Below are 23247 nucleotides of genomic sequence, written 5' to 3' on the forward strand. Positions count from 1 at the left end.
CTCAGAGCATCAAGGCCTTTGGAGTCCGGGGCACGCGCATGGGGGTTTGAGCTGCCTCTGGGCTGGGTGACCGTGTCCTGTCCTGCAGCCAAGCTCCCTGCTTCACATCATGGCAGCCCCAGCCCACTGGCCCTGTGAGCCGTCTTCCCTCAAGGGCCCCAGCCCTGCCACACAGCCTCAACACGCGCTTTGTCACAACTGCTGAAATCGGCCTACACACGCACTCACACACGGTGGATGCGAGTACCTCCCACGCTCACACACATGCACAGAACGCAATGCACACACACACATGCTGACATGCTGGAAGGGGGCAGGCGTGACCATGTGCACACACGTGCACCATGCACTGAACACACGCACACACACCCCTTGTGCACACTCCACCCTGTAGGAAGGAGGAAAGCTGCCCCAGCCAAGGTGGCAGTGACCACCACCTTGCCCAGCCTGAAGATCTGCACTCAGGCCTCCCACCCCAGCGCTGGGGGCCCTGAAACATGGGTGCAAGATCGGGATTTTCTGATGTGTCCTGGATGCCACACCTGCACCCTCTTCCCGGGGGTCTGGCCACCTCTTCCCTCCTCTCCTGATCCTCTCCAGCACCTCGCTGCTTCAACACGTTTCTAATCTGGGGTACTCGGACGGGGGCCGTGAATAGAAACAGGTCCAGGATAACCAGCCTCCTCTCTAACCCCACTTAGGCTATTCTGTGCCTCTACAGGTGCTATTCTGTGGCATCCATGACTGCCACTGGCTCAGGACCACATCACCTGCTCCCGTGATGACCTGCTGGCAGGAAAGCCCAGCCCAGACTGGTCCCTGCTGCCCTCCCTGCCCTGGCTAAGGCCCCAGCCTCTCCCAACATCCTGGGCTTCCTGCAAAGGGGGGCTCCCCTCCAAGTGTCTGCAGGTCTTCCTACCTGTCCTGCTGCCATGGAGGCCCAACCGGGGTCCCAGTCCACTGATCATGCCCTCCTGCACAGGTGCCCCGCTCACCAAGAAAACCAAACTGCTAAGAAGGTGGACTGTGCCCCAGCCCCTCCTTGCTGGGTGCCCTCCTGCACAGGTGCCCCGCTCACCAAGAAAACCAAACTGCTAAGAAGGTGGACTGTGCCCCAGCCCCTCCTTGCTGGGACCCGCCCAGCACACTGGGACACCCGCCTTTCCCTCTGACAGCCACAAGGCTTGCCTGCACCTCTTCCAGAATCTTAAAAACAGGTCCCTGACCAAATCAGCCCAACTCCACATGACACGCAGTCCCGACACCAGGGACCCCCTCACCCCACACCTGACACCTGCTTCTTGTGTTTGGGTGTTAGTGCCTCCTCCCTCCCCCGACCCGGAAGGCAGCACCAGGACACAAGGGACTTTCCTTGTGCCTCTTCACTGCCCCTCATCCCTGGAGCAGAACACCTCCCAGGAGCTGGGGAACTACCTGTAGGATGAGGAGTTGTGCAGCCACAACACATGCAACCCCCAAACTGCATCTCCTGACCACACATCCCAACAGCCCACTCTCCTCATTTTGCCCCCATGTCCCAGGAGGCCCCTGCAGACCCTGGCCACAGGCCACAGCAGCCTGCTGGCCCGTCAGAATCGTCCTACCTGCAGAAGAGGAGGGGCCTTCCCCCAGCCGGAAATGAAAAGATCCCTCATCCTGGGAGAAACCAGACCCATCCTGCCCTGAACACTCAGCAAGCACCTCCCAGTGTGCTGCACCATGCCCAGCCCTGGGGCCACAGGCAGGCACCCCAGGCAGGTCCCTATTCTCACAGTGCAACCGGCTTCCCCGAGGGAGCCCTCAGGGATGGGTGGCCAGGGCAGGCCTGAAGAGACCCTCTCCCCACTGCCCTCTGCCCAGGGGGCTGCCCCTTGGGCCTGTGCCCAACGGTCACTCACCTGGAGCGCATCCCCGCCCCGGTCCTCGGTCAGGCTGGTGAGGCAGTTCTCAGGGCCGCCAGCGACATCACTGGGGTTGTGGTTACCCATGACCAGGTGCTCCACGGAGAAGTTGTCACTGAGGTGGGAGGGCCTCACCCTGGGGCCTGGTGTCATTGTCCGGTGGCAGCTGTCTCTCGATCTGCTGGAACTGCCTGCTGGCCTGCAGGAAGGCTAGGGGACGTGACGAATTGCACAACTTCAGCACCTCATCACAGCTCTCCAGGCCCAAGTAGCTGGGTGTGGACTCCAGGAAGGATTCCAACTGGTAGACGCGGACATGGGCGGGCCTGCTGCAGGTGGGCACCTTGGCCACCTTCATGCAGAGCTTGTAGCGGCACGGGCCCACGTTGCACAGAGTCCAGGAGGAGCGCAAGGCGTTGGCGGAGAACTCAGAGGCTGCCGAGAAGTACCCGAAGAACTTGCCCTGCACCAGCATGGGGCACGGCCCACCAAAGGACGCACATCCATCTCCGAAGCCACACTTGGCTGGGGCCCAAGCAGCAGCAGCAACAGCGGATGGAAAACCCATAGTGCGCCCGGGGCAGCGGCCTGGCCCCTCGTCCTAGCTGGTGGGGCCGCCAGAGTTCCACGGGCTGAGCAGGCAGGCGTGGGCCAGGCCTTGACATGCCAGGGTCCGGTGGTGAGTAGGGCCAGGCTGGGCTCGGGCCAGGTTGCAGAGCGCTGAGCGGAGGCAGGAAGAAGAGAGGGCTTCAGGTGACCAAGGAGCAGCAGTGGCTCCTAACATCCGGGGCCTGGATGCCAGCCTGGGGCTGCCAGCAGCACCTGGAAGAGAAAGCAGAAGAGGGGACTGTGAACCCCGTGGGTAGGTTGGGACTCAAGTATGCTGAGGGCAGTGCTACCCCGAGCTTGGGGCCCTGACACAGGCCCTGGGCCCTGCTCTCATGCACTTGCACTATGCACCTGTCACCTGCCAATGTGTTCACCTGCAGGGGCGGGAGGGGCAGGAAGTCAGCTGCCCGGGCATGTCCTTTCCCACCTAGGCCTGGGTGACAGTAGTGGGCAGCCCAGGCCAGGGCCACAGGCCACATGGGCCTCGGATGTGCTCATCTGGATGGACAGACTGGCACGACCCCTCTGCTCTGGGCCTGCCTGCAAGCCTCGTGGTGACCATGGGGGTCACTCCCATTCTGGGCCTCTGTGGCCTCTCTGACCTCGCCCCTCCCCAACCCCATCTTTCAGGGAAGGATCTGTAAACCCAGCCAGAGGGGATGCAGCACAGGGGAGCAGAGGAGAAAGCTCATTCCAGCCATCCCACAGCCTCCCTGCAGCCCCGCTAACTGACCCTCAGCCCATGTGGGTGCAAACTCCCCTCCCATCTCTGCCTACTCACATAAAAAAATGACCTATTCTTTGGGGGATGAAGGTAGCGTCAGACCCCGGTCTCTGGCTGTGACATCCAACTGCCTCCTCTTGGCGCCCCCCTACCCTGCTCCCTGTCACAGGGCCACACAGGTGCCCACATCAGCCTCCCGTCTACACTCATGCCAGAAAGCTCCCTTCCTCCTTTATCCCCCACCCAGATTCTCCTGCAGCCACTGGGTCCAGGCTTCTACCTGGACTGACTCCTGCATCCTGCCTTGGTCAGGTCGGCAAGGTTGCCCTTCCGCCATTTCATGGTGAGGAAACGGAGGCTCAGGCGAAGTCACAGTAAGGAAGGTGGAGTACCCACACCAAACCCCAAAGATTGACCCAAAACTCGTGACCCTGGGGTCACCTGCCCTGCTCCAGGAGAGGGTGCCGGCTGTGTGACACCCACTCACACCCAGGGCAGGGGGGCAGCTCCTGGTCCAGGTGAGCGGGGACGCAGCCCAGCTGTCCTGGCCTCAGGAAGCCAGCACCGCCTTTTCTGGACTTGTTCCCACGTGAATCCTGTGAAGTTCCTTCTGCCTCCAAGCCTCAGTTTTCCTACCCTTCCCAAAGCCCCTGGCCGTCCATTACCCCACACAGCAGTGAGGCCAGTAGGCGGAGGAGGGACACTGCAGTCTGTGCCCCAGAACTGGCCCGGCCTCCTAGTGTTGGCACCGCTGCGCTCTGGACCATGCACACACTGGCCTCCTGCCCACAGGGACTCCTTGCTTCTTGCTGCCTGGGCCTAGCTGGCCAGCGACATAAGGTCGGTCACTGCTCTGCAGTCCCCTCCTGGCGTCCATCCTAACAGGTCTGTAGGCACGACAAGAGCTGGGTGTGGCCGGCCTTCGGCTCTGGGCCAACCACCAACCAGGCCAGGACAGCTGGACTTGGGCTGCCCCTCTCATGGCTCCATGGACTCGGGCCCGTCCCTCACCTCCCAGCCTCAGTGCCCCCATCTGTAAGGTGGGAGTTAGGCTTCATGCACTCAACATAAGCGTAAGAGCTATACCTGCTGGCTTACCCAGAGATGGGGCAGGAGGGGACCCCAGGGGGAGAAAGGCTGGTTGGGGATGATGGGTCACCGGGGGCGGCCCTGTGGGGGCTCTTCAGTGGCAAATGTTCATGTTCTCTGAAGAGGCAACTTGCAAATTCCTCATGCTGCCCCTCTGAGCAGCACTGGGCACACTTGCACCTGACCCCTATCACTGGGAAGCCCGTTCTCCTGCCCTGCCTCTGGACCACTCTGGGGACAGTCTTGGTGGTGGGCAGAGCTACCTGCCCTGGCCTCCTAATCAACAGTTGGGGACAGAGACTGGGGCCAAGGTCCCACAACGAATCTCACACCTGGCAAGGAGCCCACCCTGCAGGGTGGCAGTGGGACCTGAAATCTCACCTGAGCCTCAGCGCCAGCTGCAGCACGCCCTCCCCTGCACCCAACTTGGGACCTAATGCAGTCACCAGCACCCAACCCAGGTCCCCAGCCCCGGAACAGACCCTCTTGGATGTCCTGGAGATCCTCAGTAGAAAGTCTAATCACAGTCCAGTGCCTCCCTCACCACCACCCTACGTGACAGCTGCTTCACTCTGTCCTGTCCCCACTGACCAGGGGTCAAGGGTATTTCAAAAGCCAGCACCCCCCCCCCGAGGGGCCTGTACAGTCTGAGATGGTCCAGGCTGGGCCCACACTCTCCCCTCCTCATTCCAGTCCCTGACAGCCCACACCACAGCCCTCCTGTCTGGAATCTTTGAATTTGGTGGGGCAGGTAATTAGGTTTGTTTGTATGCTTGTTTGTTTTTCATGTTAATGGAGGTACTGGGGCTTGAACCCAGGACCTCATGGGCAGTAAGTACGCGCTGAACCACTGAGCTATCAGCCTCTCCCAGTCCCTTTGCAGTTTTGACGTTTTTTGGTTTTATGACATTTATCTCACTACTTTCAGGAAATCTTTAGGAAAACCTATTTAATCAGGAATTTAGTTTAGTCTAGTACCTGAGAATGTGCTTTACTAAGATAACTGTTTTTGAATTCATCAGTGACAACAGGACAGCGCCTGGAATCAGCGCGAATGAAAGGGGCGGTCATTTACAGAAACGCACAAGGACAGTACGAGGCCAAGCGTCCATCGACCACGGGTCTACGCACATGCCTGTCCACGATTCTCAAAGTCCCTGAAGAACAAAAATGGCCATGATCACCTTTGACCCTTCCTCTTTTCTACCTTTATTCCTCACATATTGTTTCACTTTTCTTCCTCCTCTATTCTCCATGTTTATATTCATTTAATACAAGTGGGTTAGAACCACTTTATCTGCTTATGGCCCATGTTAACCCCTTGGTGGAGGCGCATCGGGGCAGTCTGTGTCTCAACTAAGGTCACTGCTGCACCTGCAGTCAGGGGGCGGCTCGGCTGGGGCTGACTCACGTGTCTGCTGCTTGGCGCTGGCTCGAGGTGGATCCCCATCTCTTCGGCAAGCTAGCCCGGCCCTCTTCATACGGTGGAGGAAGAGTTCCCAACAGCAAGACGCTTTTCATGAGTCCATGTAGGGGAGGACTGCACGAAGGACCACAAAGACAATGAGTTATTCGTCACTTACTGAGGGTTACGACTCTCATCGACCACACACGATACTCAAGACTTGAGATAGCATTCCTACCACACACCTACTCTTCTTGAGATGTTAACCCTCCGTTCCTTAGACCAGCATTTTCCATAGGGTATTAAGAAGCTTGGTAGGGGGTATCTTTGAAATAATCATTGATTTCTTACCCACATATTTCTTGCCTCTATCTTTCTCCCTGTCTTAAGCTGTCTTAAGAGACACATCATTTCCTCAGAGAACAGAAGTTACAGACGAGTATGAGGAATAACAGAGCTGTTTGTTGCCTATGAGGTTTAAACACTCAGTTTTGTAGGAAACAAGAACAATTCATGGCAGAAAGATTTAGGTGGGAATCTCATGGGGAAAGCCCAGAGCAATGAGGTGTACAGGACATGGGCACCATTTCCTGCATAGAAAACAAGAGGAATCAGGAAGCCCTCACAGAACAGCGAACTCGCATCTCTGAGACCGAGCCTGGTGGAGCCACACAGAACTTCCTGCACCTCAACATGGAACAGATCAGGGAAATGGTTCCCATCAGTCTCAGAATGGAAGGGAAGGAATAACATCACTGGATGTGATGAGCCAGGTCTCAGCAACACTTGCGCAGGCCGGCTCCCCAGGACCAGACAGCAACCAGGACAGCTCAGCGGGTGCCCAGTGTACGCAGGCGACACAGAGGGCCAGGTAAGCGTCATTCCACATCCCACCACCTCCTAACTCCCTGGCAGTAGAAGACTCCAAAGCACAGACACACTCATGGAGAAAATGGAGAGACCTTGCATTGCAACCGATTTGGGAACAAAGAATTAAGCTCTAAATCAAGTGAGTTATTTAAAATTACAGACCAGTAGCCATCTTACAGATATCAGTTTGTAGACAGACTGGCCCAAGTATATGGAATTCGTGATCCATGCCTTATTTTCCTAGAAAGGGTTCCATGGTCAAATAGGTTTGAGAAATGCTGTATTTTCCTTTTGGACATCAAAATGCACATTAACATACTGATGTCTTAGGGAAGAATCAGAGTAAAGAAACCCAGTACTTTCTCCATTGATTTGACCTGGGAGATTCTTTTGAAGAAACTCTGTTGATGGATGATCCTGGGAACACATATTAGTCAACACTGCTCTCAATTTATCTTAAGTCATAGATTTTACTCTTTCACTCACCTACTCAAAAACCTTCACTGAGTTTCCATGGATCTTTAGATTTTTTTTTTCAGGAAAATTTCTTTTTTAAGAGCCTCCACAATGCAGCCTGTCCTAGTCATCAGTTTTCACTATTTCCCTGTGTAGCTCCTTTCCTTGAGCTAGGTCAAATGCTTCACTTTCCTGAACAAGACACACTCATGTTTCTAAGTACGATTCTCAACTCCCCTTGGTCTCTACAGACCCACAAACTAGGTGGCCATTTGGGTTCTACTCTCACAGAAATGTCACAAAGCTGCCCCTGACCATTCCAGCTCAAGTTGGCTGTTCTTTGATAATGCACGAGCAGTTCACCCTGTTAGAAGCTGGTTCCTACGGTGCTTTGCACTATCAGGAGTTACGCTAGTATGCTCATACACCATTCAACAAAACCAAATTCCTGTGGTAAATGATTGTATTTGTTAGTTTGATGTTACTTTCAGTGGCTGGCTAAATGTCTAACCCTAAAAATGGATGAATATGTGCACTTTTCTGAGCGTAGGAACTTTACATACATTGATAACGACTGCAAAGTTTAAAACTAAAGAGGTAGAACACAGCACACACGGAATTTCAGTGGGGGGCAGTAAGACATCAGTTTCACTAAATAAGTTTGTTAGCACGTCACAGTATTTACTGTTCACAAGTCCTGGAATATACTATTTTTATTCATCAAGAAAAAAATGAGGTATTGGTGTGATATATTCGGGAAGAATTGCACGTGTGTGTGAAATTTTTTTTAAACAGCAACAATTCCATAGTTAAAGGGACAAAAAAACATGGCTGGACTATGCACTTGTCAGTTGTTGAGCCAAGAAAGACATGTTAAAGTCCCTCAAATCTCAGAAGGAGATAAAACACTAGATAAAGAAAAGCTGAAATTCCACTAATTTGTCCAACGCAACGCCTACAGGACATTCTTGCCATGGGAAAACGGTTAATAAATGTTCGTTTCACCCTCAGGATACTCAAGCACAATACGTCATTCAGAAAGCCAATTTACCACTTTTTAGAAAACACCCTTGGAACTGATAAACTGTAAAAAGACCAAATGGTCTAACCTAGAATGAATACAAGGCAATTAGACTTTTGATACCTGTCTTTATCATTGCTGGTAAGATCTGTGTAATCATCAATCAATCAGCACTTAGTGGTGTAAATAAGGTTAAATATTTTCAAAAGTAAAGGAAAGATACTGAGGATGAAAATCTTATTTTATTTATTCCAGAAAGAAAGCTATTTTTAGGCTGCCTTTATTTGGGAAAACTAATTTTCTCCATGGTCATTAATTACTATGATACATTGAATGGAACATACACATGTTCCATTCAACATATATATACTTATTTGCTACAAAATATATATTACACATACATATATTTACACACTCAATTTTATATTCCACAAAAGCAACCTGAAAGAATTTGAAGGATAGAGTACACAGTTGTACGAAAGCCACCTTTCAGAACACATTAGGCGATGTCTTTCCTATTTCTCTGTAACTCCTATGCTAGCCAAACAAGCCACTAAGCACCCTAAAGATCTGTAAAGAAGGGTGCCTCTGTTTGCTACTTTTATGCTTTTCATGTCCACAGCATAATCGGTGCTAGGAAGAAACTGATTTCTTTTTGGCTTTGGACCTAAATGTCAGTATGCATTTGGTTGGCTTAGCCTTTCCAAGGAATAAAATCATCCCTTCGTCACGTCGAAGAAACTACCAGAAAAGAAAACTGTCAAAGGAGAATTATAATTTCCTCTAATGGAAAAAAGAACCTACCTTGGGAGAATGGGAGTTTTTCCAAATTATAAACTAGTCAGATCAGCTGGGGGGCGGCGGGAGGCACTGGCACCAGCCCGCTCCGGCCCCGCAGGGCGCGGGCGACTCCGAGAGTCCGGGCACGGGGCGGGCTCGGCGGCGGCCCGAGCGCCACAGAGGCCTCCGCGCCCGTCGCCGGAGCGCCCGAGCGGCGGGGACACAATTTTCGGGCCGCGGGAGGGGTGGGGAGCGACAAGGGCTCCAGGGTGCTCACCGCGCCCACAGCCGTGCCCCCGGCGCCCACACGGCCGGCGCCCGCCCCGCCTCGCCAAGGCCCGCGCGGGCTCCCTCCCCCGCGGAGACCCGGGGCAGCAGCCGCCGCATCCCCCTCCTTCCCGCGCCCCGCGCCCCGCGCCCGGCCGCCGCCGCCGCCGCCGCCCGCACTCACCTCAGGGGCGCACCCGGCACAGCCGGCCGTCGACACAGTTCCCGCCGAAGCGTCTCGGTGCGGTACTCCCTGCGTGGGCGGGTTCTTCCCCTGCGGTCGCAGGGGTTCAGGGGTGGCGGGGCGGGGAACGGCCGTCACTTGAGCTACGAACCTAAGCGCCGCCTGGTGGCATTTTCCACAGGCCAGCGCCACCGCAGCCGACTTGGGTCCACACAGCCCCCTGCCAACCGCAGCTCTTACTGTCTCGCCGAGCCGACAAGCCTGCGCGGAAACAGGAGGGAGCCGAGGCGCGAGACGGAGGCCGGGCGCGGGTGGGCGCGAACGCTTTCCTGCGGGGACTGCGCGCATGCGCACCAGCGGGGCGGGACCCGTGGCCGCTGGGTGGGGGCCGGCCCCGCCCAGGGGCGCTGGTCCGGCTCAGCCAGTCGCGAGCGCCGGGTACTTCTTGGTGCGGGCGCTGTGGGTGGTTCGTGGGCCGCCTGAGGCAGCGGCAGGGTGGCCACGCCGCTGCCACTTTGGGAGCTTTTCTGAGACCGGGAGGGGAACCCGCCCCTCATCCCTTCGCCGGAGCCCCACCCTCGCCAGGCCGCGAGACTGGGGAAAAAAAAAGTTGGGAAAGTAAAATAAAGCAACACTGACTTCAGGATAACAGTTACCTCTTTGGATGGACGGAAGGGAATGGGATAAAGGAAAGGTGAAAAGGAAACGTCAAGCATTTGTATATTTGATTTCTTGAAAGAAAGATTTTTAAATGCTAACATTTTGCCACAATGCTTCAATTTTTTAAAGAAATAAAATGTTAATAGGTAATTTTGTTACATAAATACCCACGATATATTCATGAATATGCACACAGATATACATATTTTATATCTAAACGTAAAAACATTATTCAATGAATAAAATTATAGAAATTTTCTTTATCATTCAACTTACTATTCTTTTCCTTAACTTATGGTTACTTCAGGCACTTCAGGGCTCCAGAGCTTGCCAGGAGATGCACATATCCAAGGCCAGTCCCCAGCAGGGAAGCAGGGTGGAGCCCCAGGTGCACGGAGGCCACTACAGGATGAGGGTGCTGGGGATGGTCCAAGGCAGGCAGCCAGGCTCGAGGTTGGGCAATGGGGAGGGAAGCATCGGGGTGTATGTGGGGCACAGGTAGGCCAGGGCAGGATGGAGTGAGGGGCACTGGGTGGGACCCAAATAGGAAGGGAGGCGAGGGGTGCTCCAGGACCTGGGGTCGGGGTACCCCCTACCCCCACCTCCTGCCACCTCCCAAAGCAGCAGCTGAGTCCCTCCTGAGCTCCCTGTTGGACAGGCCCAGCTTTGGCATCTACGTCCTTGCCCCAAGTTGCTACACGGCTCCCCTCATCTGGAGCCCCCTGCCCACTTTTCTTCCCTGCCAGCGACCTGTGCTCAAAGGCACCACTGTCAGGGGCACCAGACCCAATGCACAGTCCCAGGGACACCAGGGGGATTCCATTGTTCTGCTGCCCGGACACCTGGCACTCTGTCCCTTTTCTGGTCCCTTCCACACCCACTTGTCAGCTGAGGCCTCTGTCCTGGGTCTCAGCCCTTCTGGGGAAAGCCAGGAGGCCAAGGGGACCAGTGGCCCAGAGCCGGAAGCAGGGGGAACCCATCTGACTTCCTGCTCCAGGTGCAAAATGAAAAGCCGTCCTGTAGAAGGACAAAACAGGCCCCAGGTGAAGTTCAAAACCTGATCTTCATAGCCCTGTGCTTTGGCTCCAGTGGCACCAGCTGGCTCAGGACTCCTCAGCACTTCCCCCAACCAGAGGGTCCCGGGGGATTTCTGAGTCTCCGTGGGCCTGGGTCTCTGGACCACACAAGTAGCGGTTCCTTTTTTCCTTTTACATTTGTAAACAGGTAATACACTCCTGTGGTTTCAAAATAAAAAAACCACGAGCAGATACACAGGGCACCCCACCACCCTCTGTCCAGCCCCCACCATGAGTAGACAGGTTTAGTCACTTCTACAATTTGTTTAGATTCTTACTTTTTCTTGGTTTGCACAAAAAGACACTACCTACAATACAGAGATGCTTCCTCATCGGTACAGAAAACAAAGACTGTTAGGGGGCTTTGCACGTTGATCCATTAGGTAGTCGGATTCTTCCTGGGTGTTAGGAACATTAGCCCCTTATTGATCTTTCCTGGAACTTGTGGTTTGTCCTTTTTCACTTACTATAGCATGCTTTTTTAGAAAAAATTGTATTTAACCTATTTTTTCTTTTATGGCTTCTGTGTTGTGAGTTGGCGTTAGAAAGCCTTCCTTCTGACAAGTTTACAGGGGAATTCATCACTATTTCCTTCCAACGTTTTATATCTTTGTTTTTCTACATTTAAATCTTATATCCATTCATAATATATCACGGTGAATGGTGTGAATAGGAATACAACGCTTTGTAGATTGTTTAAAATTCTTGTTTTGTCCTAGTAATCCATAAAGTTTTAAAGAATATAAAATTCAATCCCTTGTAATTTATCTTACGTACAGCATGAAGTAGGGAGATGGTTTTATTAGTTTGTTTTTATCTTTTTCCAAATGACCAACCACTCAAAACAACATATAATGAGAAAGAAAAAAACCTCTCTTCCCCTTCCGTTTGAAACCCTCTCTTTTCCTGTAGGATGCTCCCATGTGTATGTCTGGTAGAGCATCTTCTTTAACAGGACTGCGTTTTTTTATCTGTAAGCCTTGTCTGTATATTTGTAAAACAATAGTAAGTTATTCTATCTGTAAGCTTTCAATATGCTACAGTGTCATGTTCTTTTATTTAAAGACATAATCAAATTTCCAACACTGAATTAATGGTTCTTACTTCACTTTCATAAATAGATTACTTAAAATAGCTCGTGTTCGTAAGAAAATGTATTTACCTTGAAGTTTCTTTTCTGTAAACGTCCCAGTCTTTCCCCTCGCCCCACTTCTTTATTCTGAGATCTTGGTCCCTATTTGAAGTAGAACAACTTGGTCTCCTTTAACAAGTGCTGATTGTCTCCCATGGGATTTGGATCATTTACTTTTCTCCTTGATCTATTAGGGGATTTTTTGTTAAGTCAATTATCCTCACTAGCGTATTTGTTTCTTCTTATTTCTCCTTGGATTTTGCTCTGTAAATGCTGACGTTATGCTATCTGGTGCAAAGATAATTATAACAGAAAAGCATTTTGGCTTTTTTTTTTTATTACACTGAATTTTTCTTTTTTGGTCTTAATGTATTTTGCCATGAAGTCAGCTTTTTCCCATGTAAATAGTAAAGTCCCTCCGTTTTTTCACTTGTAACTCCCTCGTTGTCTTTGCCATCGTCTACTTTGAAACCTTCTGAGCTCTTAGTCTTCCGTGCATCCTACTGTATACAGTGTGGAGTTGGATTTCCTTCTAATCCAGTCTGAGAGTCTTTTAATAGGTGCGTTTATTCTGTTTACACCTTAGATGTGGCAACTGTTTGACCTTTACTTCACCAAACAGGATATATAAATGGTAAATACATGATACACAGGAAAAAGAGCCAGTATCATTAGTCATTACAGAAATTCAAATTAAAACCACTATGCAAACAAGATACCACTACTCTCCTATTGGAAAACTAAAATTTTTAAAAATTAAAAACTGACAATATCAAATGCTGCTGAGAATGTGGAGGAACTGGAACTCTCGTACACTGCTGGTGGGATGGAGGAATGGCACAGCCGCTTTGGAAAATGGTTTGGCAGTTTCCGAAAGCAACTCATTCTCTGAAGTAAATCCTGTTTTTCTGGTTATTTACAGTCACATTAATCCATTTCTAAGGGTCTTACTGAAGGAAATGATGTTCAAAAAGGACCCCAATTGCTCCACAGTAGATGCTGTGTAAACGGTCATGATCAGCTCACCCTCCCAGGAGGAGGGGACACTTCCTCCTGGCTTTCTGACCGAGCACGAGACACCTTGGTGTGTGAAGCCAGACGTGCTCCTCCCACTCTGGTCCATAGCTTGTCCCTGCTCCTTAACTGCTTCCTGTCACTCACTCAGCCTGGGCTTCAACTTCCCCTCAGTTAATTGATGATGGTCACACTCGCCTCATAAGAATGCCATGAGAAATTAAGATGAACAGATTTTGAATGTTTTAGCACACTCCATGGGATAATTGTTCCCACGTGGAACCCTCCACAAACTGTATTTTCAGCACCTCTGATGATTTAATCGTGGATTTATTTTGGAAGAAGAAAAAAAATTGGCCATGATGGAATTGCTCCCATCTGTCATTAGGTTTGGGATTGGGACATTAACAAGCTTTTCAAAAACATCACAGCCAACCCCACCCTCAGCATCCCCACCTGCCCAACACAGTTTCATCATGGCTCTGCTATTTCATGTTGAGGTTCAACGTTTAGATGATCTCATTAACATTTAACACTTTTTTCTTAAAAAATGTTACCTGAAAGTCATGTTTTTCAATCCTATCTTTAAAATACATCTTTTTTGATTGATATCAGTAAGTTAAAAATTTGACCTAAGAATCATGTAAGACTAGGGAAAAGACAGGCCCAGCAGGACTGCGCTCTTGTTCCGTGCTAGATTTCATCTTGGTGCTGCAGGCGTCCCTCGAGAGGGCAGAACTGGAGGGTCTGCCTCACGGTCATTGTACCTCAAGGACAATGTGCCCAGTTGGGCTTGCTGCCCGTCTTGAGGCTCAGCTCACTGTGACCCTCCAGGACGCCAACCTCTGTGCTTTGCTTTGACAGGTCCCTGCATTGAGCTCCCCTGAGGATGAGAGTCTTTCTTCAGTGACCAGTCAGCCATCCTTGAGAAGCATTCCAAAGCACAGCCACCCTCAGCTGGCGCATGGAGCTACGGGGAGACGTCCCCTCCTACCGGGAAGAGGTCCCTGCTGGTGGGTCCGCACTGCCTGCCCACTCCTCCTGGGACCTCTCATCATCCCAGCAGGGCTAAGCCCCATGGGCCCTATCAGAGGGAGGCAGCTCTCCACCATCCAGGCCTATGAGGTGTCCAGTGAACAGCGAGGGTCCTACTCAGACCCCTGGGCTCCTAGGGAAGACCTGGTCATGCCAGCCTTGACCGCCGGACAGCAGCAGCAGCAGCAGCAGGGCAAGGCCCCAGGACAAGGAGATGGCATTGAACTTGGGATTGCCCGGGATCCCGAACACGGCCAGGAGTTGATGGCTGGGCTTTAACTTTGCATATGATATTGACATGCAAGTTCTTTATTCTAATATAATTGTATTTATCACACTTTTAATGATTCCTGCTTTGTGACTTGTTTAGATGATCCCTCCCTAGCCTGGTAACATAGGTTTTCCCTGTATTTGATTATAATTAACTTAAATTGGAGTCCATCTTGAGTCTATTTTGTAAAGACTGTGAGCCAGTGTTCTCCAGGTGGACAGTTTTCTCTGCCTCTCCTCCCGATGTGCAAGGCCTTCTCTCTAGGTGCTAAGGCCCTACACATTGACCCATTTGGGTTTGTTTCTTGGCCTCCATTTTTACCCCGTCAGCTGACTGTCCATAAGTTTATAAGAAGTCTTAACATCTGGGAGGGCAATGGACACTTCTTGTGCTTGTTCAGTTTCATCTTGGCTCTTCTTAGAAATTTCACTTCCACATTTTAGAATTTTAGAGTCAGTCTGTCAAATGCTAAAGCAAATCCTGATTCTGGTGTGTGTGTGTGATTTCTGGATATTCTCTGATATTAAGATATTGCAAACCTTGGCTAGCTACCTTGTCGCTTCTGAGCCATCTACCCAGGAGAGCTAGACAGAACACAGAGGAGAGAGGCATTGTGGAAGGACCAGAGGTCGTAGGCAAGTTCAAGGTCTAGTCACAGGCAGATTTGGATTCATGGAAGGACCAGACCACCTGCAGGGTCACAGGATTCAGGCAGCTGTAGACATTTGGGTAGACACTCTCAGTCCGCACAGACTGCCTCTGTTGAAGGAAGTAGTAAGACAATATTTCAATCAGGATGTTTCTCTCTGAGTGGTCAGGGGACGCACACTGAGGCAGGTGGGGCAGGGTCATGACTGCCGCTAGGTTGACTTGTTTTGCAAAGGCTGTCCAGCCCACCGGGGTCCTTTCTCCACTGCCCTGTTCTGTGAAACTGCCCCAACTTCACAGCCTGAGGGGTTGAGTAAATGGATGAAGGCTGCAGTGACGTAGATAGGGGTGATGAGATGACCAATGTTTGCTATTCAAAGGCACACTGCACCCCGGAGAGTGGCGAGACAGTGGGTGTGAGGTCCAGGGCAGCCGGGCATCTCTTATATGTCTCAGGGACTCAGGAGTCACCCAGGGTGACTGGACCAGAGAGAGCATGTTCTCCACAAAGAAAGTGACTGGAAATGCTCCCCAGAGGCAGAGTGAGGATTGTTAGGGGAGGAGGATGGGGGAGGGTGGGAAAGTAGGGAGAGAGTCTGGACAGGGAGGGGATGTGGAGGCTGGAGTGGGTTGGCAGGTGAATGCCAGGGGGAGGGGCGAGCTTGGGACTCATGAAGAATTGAGGGAGGGGGAAGCACAGGAGGAGGCCAGTGGAGGCTGCGGCAAGAGCCCACGGCTAGTGTCAGAGCATGGTGGGGCACAGGACAGAGAGCGGTGCTGGCACTCTTTCAGGAAGCTTCTGATGGGACAGAGAACAGTGGGGCACTAGCTTGAAAAGTATCAAGATTTAGGGAAATTTATTTCTTACGTGTAAGGAAAGAAACAAGTAGAAAAGGTAAAGATTGCAGATGTCAAGTTACCCCAAATGCCAAGCTCCCTCAGACCCAGGGTCCCCTCCTAGAGGTCCCACAGGCCACCTCAAATTCAAACAGTCCAGACAAAGCAGTCTTCCCAATCAGAAGGGAGCCCAGGTCTTGCTCTCTTCGCCTGTACCCCACCCCCCATATACAAAATCAATTAGCTGTCCTGAGCCTTATCTCCTAAATGTCCCTCAGCGTCCATCCTGCCACCACCACTCCTGTCCAGACTCTTATCCCCTCAACTGGATTCCTGCAAAAGCCACTCTAGTGGGTTCACTAGGGGCCCCCAAAGATGTGTCCACCTGGAACCTCAAAATGTCACCTTATCTCAATCTGCAAATACCACAGGCTGGGTGGCTTAAAACTCTCCACCCAGTGACAGACAGTAAAGAAGACACACCGACACTGAGAGAGAAGACCATGTGAAGATGGCAGCAGAGATTGGAGGCATGTGGCCACGTGCCCAGGACACCTGGGGCCACCAGAAGCTGGAAGACGCATGGGACAGAGTCTCTCTCCAGCCCCAGAAGAAACTGACCCTATGACACTTTGGTCTCAGACTTCTGGCCTCCAGAACTGTAAGAGAATGCATTTCTATTGTTATAAGCTCCCCTAGTATTCGGTGAGTTGTTATGGGAGCCACAGGGAAACTACTATGGCCACCTACGTGGTCACTCTGTTCTTTCATTCACTCATTTGATGAATTTCTATTGAGAAGATGAGAAAAAAGGACAGAATCTCTGCCTTCAAGGGCCCACGTTCCAGCAAGGAGTCAGGAAGCAGTAAAGACAAAACTGGAGGTGTATTTGGGGGTATTGATGACCAGGGGAAAGCAAACAGGGGTGGAGGGTGGGGAGGCTGGTTTTAAACATGGAAGTGAAGGGGTCCCTTGAGGAAGGTGACCTTTGAGCAAAGACTCAGAGGAGTGAGGAGGGAAGTGTGTCCCGCAGAGGGAGCCCTCCCCCTCAGTGGGGAGCACATCTGGAGCATTCTGGGGGCAGCCAAGAGCCCTGTGGATGGAGGGGTCTCTATAGCGAAGAGTAGGGGCAGGGGTGGCCCACAGAGGGCCTGCTGCCTGCCGGGTATACCCTCATTCATTTACCTGAGCTAGGGGCACCGCAGGGTTTGAACCCAGAAGTCATGATCTGATTGGCATTTTAAGTGAATCATTCTGGCTGGCCTTTTAAGAATAGACTTCAGGGTCAGATTCAGGGACCAGAATGCTTAGCAGGCTCTGGCCATAACCCAAGAAAGGGAGGACCATCTGGACAGGAGGGGACCAGTGAGGATGTGGGGGGTGGCCTCAGAGGCAGTCGATCGGTTGGGAAGATAGAACCGACAGGAAATCCTAATGCACTAGATTCCTGAGTCTCCAGTTTTCATCCTCAGCATCTGAAATTGTGGGTCTGCTGTCCAGATCGATCAACATGGGAAGGCTGTGGGCAGAACAGGCTTTGGGGGTGATCAGGGCGAGTGTGCTCATTTTGAGATGTCTGCTGGACCTCTTGTAATAGAGAACAAATCTGACTGTATATTGGTCTGTTCCTTTAGTTTTAACCACTGTGCCCTGCTTTCTAGGCTCAGTCTTGCCAGCTCTGCACCTTTTGTGAAACAATGTTGCCTTTACCCTGAAATAGACAGGAGCCTATTCTGGCTCTGACCTTTAAGGATGTCAGCACTTCTGCACTTCTGCAGAGATGGCAAGTTACAAAATAAAGAATAGTATTTGTTTTGTTGGAGGTTTACAGGGACACCATGTCCTGACCCACATGGACACCTGCAAGAATAAAGAATTCCTGCAGCAAGAAATTTGCAACAACCAACCACACCCTATCGCCTGTATTCGCTTCAGATGCAAAGATCAGTGAACTTGACGACAGGGCAGTAGAAACTGTCCAAAATGAAACAGAAAGAGAAAGACACCAGCCCACCCCACCCACAAATAAGAAAAAGATACTCATCCTGATGCAGGTGGAACTGATGTCCCTAAAGGAGGAGGGGGAGGGGCAGAAAAGGTATTTGTAAAAGGATAATTGAGGGGTTTTCCCCCAAATACTGTGAAACTATAAGCCTACAGATGCATGAAGCTCACTAACCTGTAAGCACAAGACACGTGAAGAAAAACCACAGAAGGCACATCAAAATCAAATTGCTTAAAACCAGCGACAAAGACACAATACTAAAAGCACACAGAAAAAAACGTATTTCATACAGAAGAACAAAGCTGACAGGAGACTGCTCGCTGACTATAATGTGAGAAACGATATAGCAGCATCTTTAAAGTTCTAGGGGGAAAATCTGGGCACCTAGGATTCTATATCCAGCAGAAAGAAATTCAAAAAGAAAAATAAAGGCAATATAAAGGGTTCTTTCAGAAATATAAAAGCTGAAAGAATCCATCACCAGCAGACCCACACTGTTAAGAGACAGAGGAAATTACTTAAGACAGAAAAAAAAAAAACAAACCATACGGAACTATGCCACATATAGACCACCCTGAATAAAGAACGAATGAAGAGACACAGAAATGGAAGCCCTAGGAGTAGGTATGTAGTAGAAAAGAACAAATCTGACTCCATACTAGATCTGTTCCTTTGGCTTTAACCCTGGGCTCTGTTTCTAAGCTTAGTCTTGTTGGTTCTGCACCTTTTGTAAAACAATGTTGCCTTTAGCCTGAGAGACCCAGGAGAGCCTATTGTGAAGGCTCTGACCTTTAAGGATATTAACACTTTTCCATTCATATAAAGATAACAAGCTGCAGAACAGAAAATAACATTTGTTTTGTTGGTGGTTTTACAGGGACACCATGACCTGATCCACATTGACAGGTACATGAACAACGAATTCCAAGAACAAAGAATTCCTCCACCAACAAATTTGCAACAACGAACCACACCCCGTCCCCTTTTTAGTATAAGAGGAGCCTGAATTCTGACTTGGGGAAGAGGGTGCTCCAGGACATTAGCCGGCCATATTCTTGGTCTGCCAGATTTCCCAAAGAAAGTGGTTATTCCTTGCCCCAACACCTCCTATCCCAATTTATTGGCCTGGCATGCAGTGAGCAGAGCAAGTTTAGACTTGGTAACAGGTATGAAAGACTTATTTCAATCTCTTTAAAAGGGAACTGGTTGTGTAAATAAACATAATACTACTGTAGAATGGAGTTCATAACACGAAAAAGTGAAATGTACAGCAAGAAGTTCACAAATGCCAAGGGAGTAACACATGTCATGTGACATGCCTTCAGATGCTGTAGGTGATGTGTGCAGTATAATAAACCCCATGAAGAAGACGGTTGTAAATTAAGATACCCTCCCAGACCCCAAGGCAACCACTAAAATGACAAAAGTTATAACCAATAAGCCAACAAAGGAAGTAAAAATGGAGTCATAGGACACAGTGGACTTTAAAAAAAAAATCAGAAACAAAAACAAGCAAAAGAATGGACAGGACAAAGCAAAAGCAAAAAGCAAGATGAGAGACTTAAACCTGACCACAGCAGCAGTACAATACTCTAAATGTTCCCAATTGAAATCAGAGGTTGTCAGATTAAATTAAAGAAAGGAAAACCTGGCACTTTAAACACTTTAAATTAAAAAGCATAAACAAAAATAAAAGTAGAGACACTGACATGCCTTCTGACAGTAATCAAAGGGAAGTTGGAATAGCTGCATTAACATTAGCCAAAAGTAAATTACCAGGATAAAGAGGGTCATTTCTTAGTGGAAAAAGTTAATTCATCGAGAGGACTTTGCAATCCTACATGTTTACAAATGGAATAACAGAGCTTGAGAGTACGTGAAGCAAAACCTGATACAACTGGAAGGAGAAACAGGAAAATTTATAACTATGTCGGAGAGCTCACTACCTCCTCTCTGTAACTGAACACGTAGCCAGGGTATCAGCAAAGACACAAAAGCCATGAAGAGCCCGGTCAACCAACTGGCCTAGTTCTATTCACAGAGCATCCAGAACACAAGGATTCTACAAAAGCAGGATACACATTATTTTTAAGTGTCTATAGGTCCTTGACCAATGTAGATCATATCCTGGGACATAAATTGAAGGGGATTCAAATTTTAAAAGTATGTTCTCTAACCACAATAAAATTAAATTTGAAGTCAAACACAGAAAGATCTTTGCAAAACCCTTGGAAAAATAAACAAACAACAACAAAATCCTCTTACTCCATGGGTCTAAAAAAATCAAAAGAAAAAGTATAAAGTCTTTTGAACTGAGGAAAAATAGGAACACAACATATAAGAAATCTGGGATACTGCTAAAGCAGTACTCCAGGGGAAGTTCACAGCACTAAGCACTTACACCAGCAGAGACAAAAAGATCTAGAATCAGTGACGTCAGCTTTTACCTTAAGAAACTACAGAAAGAGCAAATCAAAACCAAAATTAGCAGAAGATACTAAATACTAAAAATCAGAAAGGATATGAATAAAATAGAAATAGAGAAATATATTTACTTGCTCAGAAGCAAATTCTTTTAAAAAATCAACAAAATTGATAAACCTTTAGCCAGAATGATGAGGAAAGAAAAGAAGACACAAATGACCCAAAGCAGGAATGGGAGAGTTGCCATCATCACAGATTCTACAAATATTAAAAGAATAACAAAGCAATAATGGGAACAACTTTGTTCTAGTAATTTTTACAACTTAGATTAAATGGACAGATTCCTTAAAGATTAAAAAACACCAACTACATTCAAGAAAAAAATAAATAACCTGACTAGCCCTATTTAAAGTAACTGAATTTGTTTTACAAACTTCCACAAAGAAAACTCCATACACCATGAATTCTATCACACATTTAAGAAAGAAATAATATCAATTCCACACAAACTCTTCTCAAAAAATTGAACAGGAGGAAATAATCCCAAACTCTTGTATAAGATCAGTTTTACTACGATACTACATACAGACAACACAAGAAAAGAAAGCCACAGACTTATCCTTCAGACCTAAATGGAAAAAACCTATACAAAACCTTAGCACACATAGTACACACTAACATGCACACATACACAGAGGCACACTCATACCCACGTACACGCACACACCCCTAACACATCTACTCCACTCAACCACCATGAGGCTCCAACGCGTGAAGCACCTGTTCTCTGGAGGCGTGCGCTTCTCTTGATGAGAGTATTGAACCCAGCGTCCCAAACGCTAGCACATGTCCTGGTGAAAGAGCAAACTAGTGAATAGGAAGGAAAATCTCTTACGCACCAGCAAGCTGAACAACCTAGAAGAAATGGGTCAATTCGCAGAAACATACAACCTACCAAGGTTAAGTCAGGAAGAAACAGAAAAATCTCAACAAAACTACTACTATGAAATAGGAGACTGAATCAGTAACTGAAAACCTCCCAGCACAGAAAAGCCCAGGACCTGGTGGTTTCACAGGCAAAGTCTACCAAACACACACAGAGTAATTCATACCAATTCTTCTCAAACTCTTCCAAAAAATAGAAGAGAAGGGGACAATTCCAAACCCATTTTATAAGACCAGCATTGCCCTGATATGAAACCGGGTAAGGACGTCTCAGGAGAAGAAAATTACAGGCCAATAGCCTGATGAACATAGATTCAAAAATCCTCACCAAAAAATCTGCAAACCGAATTTAGCAATGTATTAAAAGGGTCACACAGCATTATCATTCCAGGGATGCAAGGATGGTTCAACATACACAAATCAATCAATGTGATAAGCCTCATTAATAAAATGAAGAATAAAAATCATACAATCATCTCAACAGATACAGAACAGGCATTTGATAAAATTCAATATCCTTTCACACTTAAAACTCTCAACAAAGCAGGTATTAAAGGGAACAGACCTCAACATAATGAAGGCCATGGATGACAGTCCTATGGCGAACATCATACTCACCACTGAAAAGCTGAGAGCTTTTCCTCTAAGATCAGGAAACAAGACAAGGTTGCCCACTCTTCACACTTTTATTTAACATAGTTTTGAAGTCCTAGCCAGAACAATGAGGCAAGAAAAAGAAAAAGACTTCCAAATAGGAAAAAAAGAAAACTATCTCTATTTGCAAATGACATGATACTACAAATTGAAAAGCCTAAAGACTCCATCAAAAAACTGTTAGAACTAATAAATGAATTCAATGAAGCTGCAGGATACAAAATCAATATACAGAAATCTGCCTCATTTCTATATACCAACAATGAACTATCAGAAAGCAAAATTAAGAGAACAATCCCAAACCTAAGCAATGGGAGAAAATATCTGCAAATGATGTGACTGACACAGGCTTAATTTCCAGAATACACAAACAGCTCATACAACTCAATAACAAAAAACAAACAACCCAATCCGAAAATGGGCAGAAGACCTAGACAAACATTTCTCCAGTGAAGACATACAAGTGGCCAATAGGCACATGAAAAATTGTTCAGTAACACTAATTATCAGAGAAATGCAAATCAAAACTACAATGAGGTATCACCTCATTATCAGTCAGAATGGCCATCATTCAAAAGTCCACAAATGATACATGCTGCAGAGGGTGAGGAGAAAAGGGAACCCTCCTACACTGCTGGTGGGAATGCAGTTTGGTGCAGCCATTATGGAAAACAGTATGGAGATTCCTTAAAAAACTGAAAATAGACTTACACTATGATCCAGCAATCCCATTCTTGGGCATTTATCTGAAGGGAACTCTAATTCAAAAAGATACCTGCACCTCAATGTTCACAGCAGCACTATTTACAATAGCTAACATGTGGAAACAACCTAGATATCCGCTGACAGATGACTGGATAAAGAAGCTGTGATGTATTTATACAATGGAATACTACTCAGCCATAAAAAAGAATGAAATAATGTCATTTGCAGCAACATAGATGGACCTGGAGATCATCATTTTAAGGGAAGTAAGCCAGAAAGAGAAAGAAAAATACCATATATCACTTATATGTGGAATCTAAAAAAACAAAAACAAACTTACTTACAAAACAGAAAGAGACTCACAGATGTAGAAAACAAACTTATGGATACCAGTGCAGGAAGGGAGGCAGGGTGAAGGATAAATTGAAGTTTTAAGATTTGCAGATACTAACACTATGTGTAAAATAGATAAACAACAAGGTCCTACTTTATAGCATAGGGAACTTTATTTGATATCTTATAATAGCCTAAAAGG

At 48.3% G+C, this 23247-nt stretch overlaps 2 protein-coding genes across 10 annotated transcripts in view; both read right to left on the reverse strand.

Annotated features, from left to right (window-relative positions):
- LOC141574617 (adhesion G protein-coupled receptor B1-like) overlaps window positions 1-2534 on the reverse strand; it is a 28775-nt gene extending 26241 nt beyond the window's left edge. For both annotated transcript variants that reach the window (XM_074350055.1, XM_074350054.1), the window contains exon 1: window positions 1899-2534. In XM_074350055.1, coding sequence (XP_074206156.1) covers window positions 2014-2469 — 456 coding nt within the window. In that variant the 5' untranslated portion in view covers window positions 2470-2534 and the 3' untranslated portion in view covers window positions 1899-2013. The remainder of the gene's footprint in view (window positions 1-1898) is intronic.
- The window catches only part of LOC105062796 (uncharacterized), a 94042-nt gene continuing 73328 nt past the window's right edge, over window positions 2534-23247 (reverse strand). For 4 of the 8 annotated variants that reach the window (XM_074350047.1, XM_074350052.1, XM_074350045.1 and 1 more), the window contains one exon: window positions 9401-9900. In XM_074350047.1, the coding sequence (XP_074206148.1) occupies window positions 9543-9900 (358 nt within the window). In that variant the 3' untranslated portion in view covers window positions 9401-9542. Of the gene's footprint in view, window positions 2724-5734; window positions 5864-9306; window positions 9901-13499; window positions 15254-23247 lie in introns of those variants that run through there. The other 4 variants (XR_012501499.1, XM_074350049.1, XM_074350053.1 and 1 more) reach the window with 4 other exon arrangements.

This window comes from Camelus bactrianus, chromosome 22 (assembly GCF_048773025.1).
Source record: "Camelus bactrianus isolate YW-2024 breed Bactrian camel chromosome 22, ASM4877302v1, whole genome shotgun sequence".
NCBI classification, from domain to species: Eukaryota; Metazoa; Chordata; class Mammalia; order Artiodactyla; family Camelidae; genus Camelus; species Camelus bactrianus.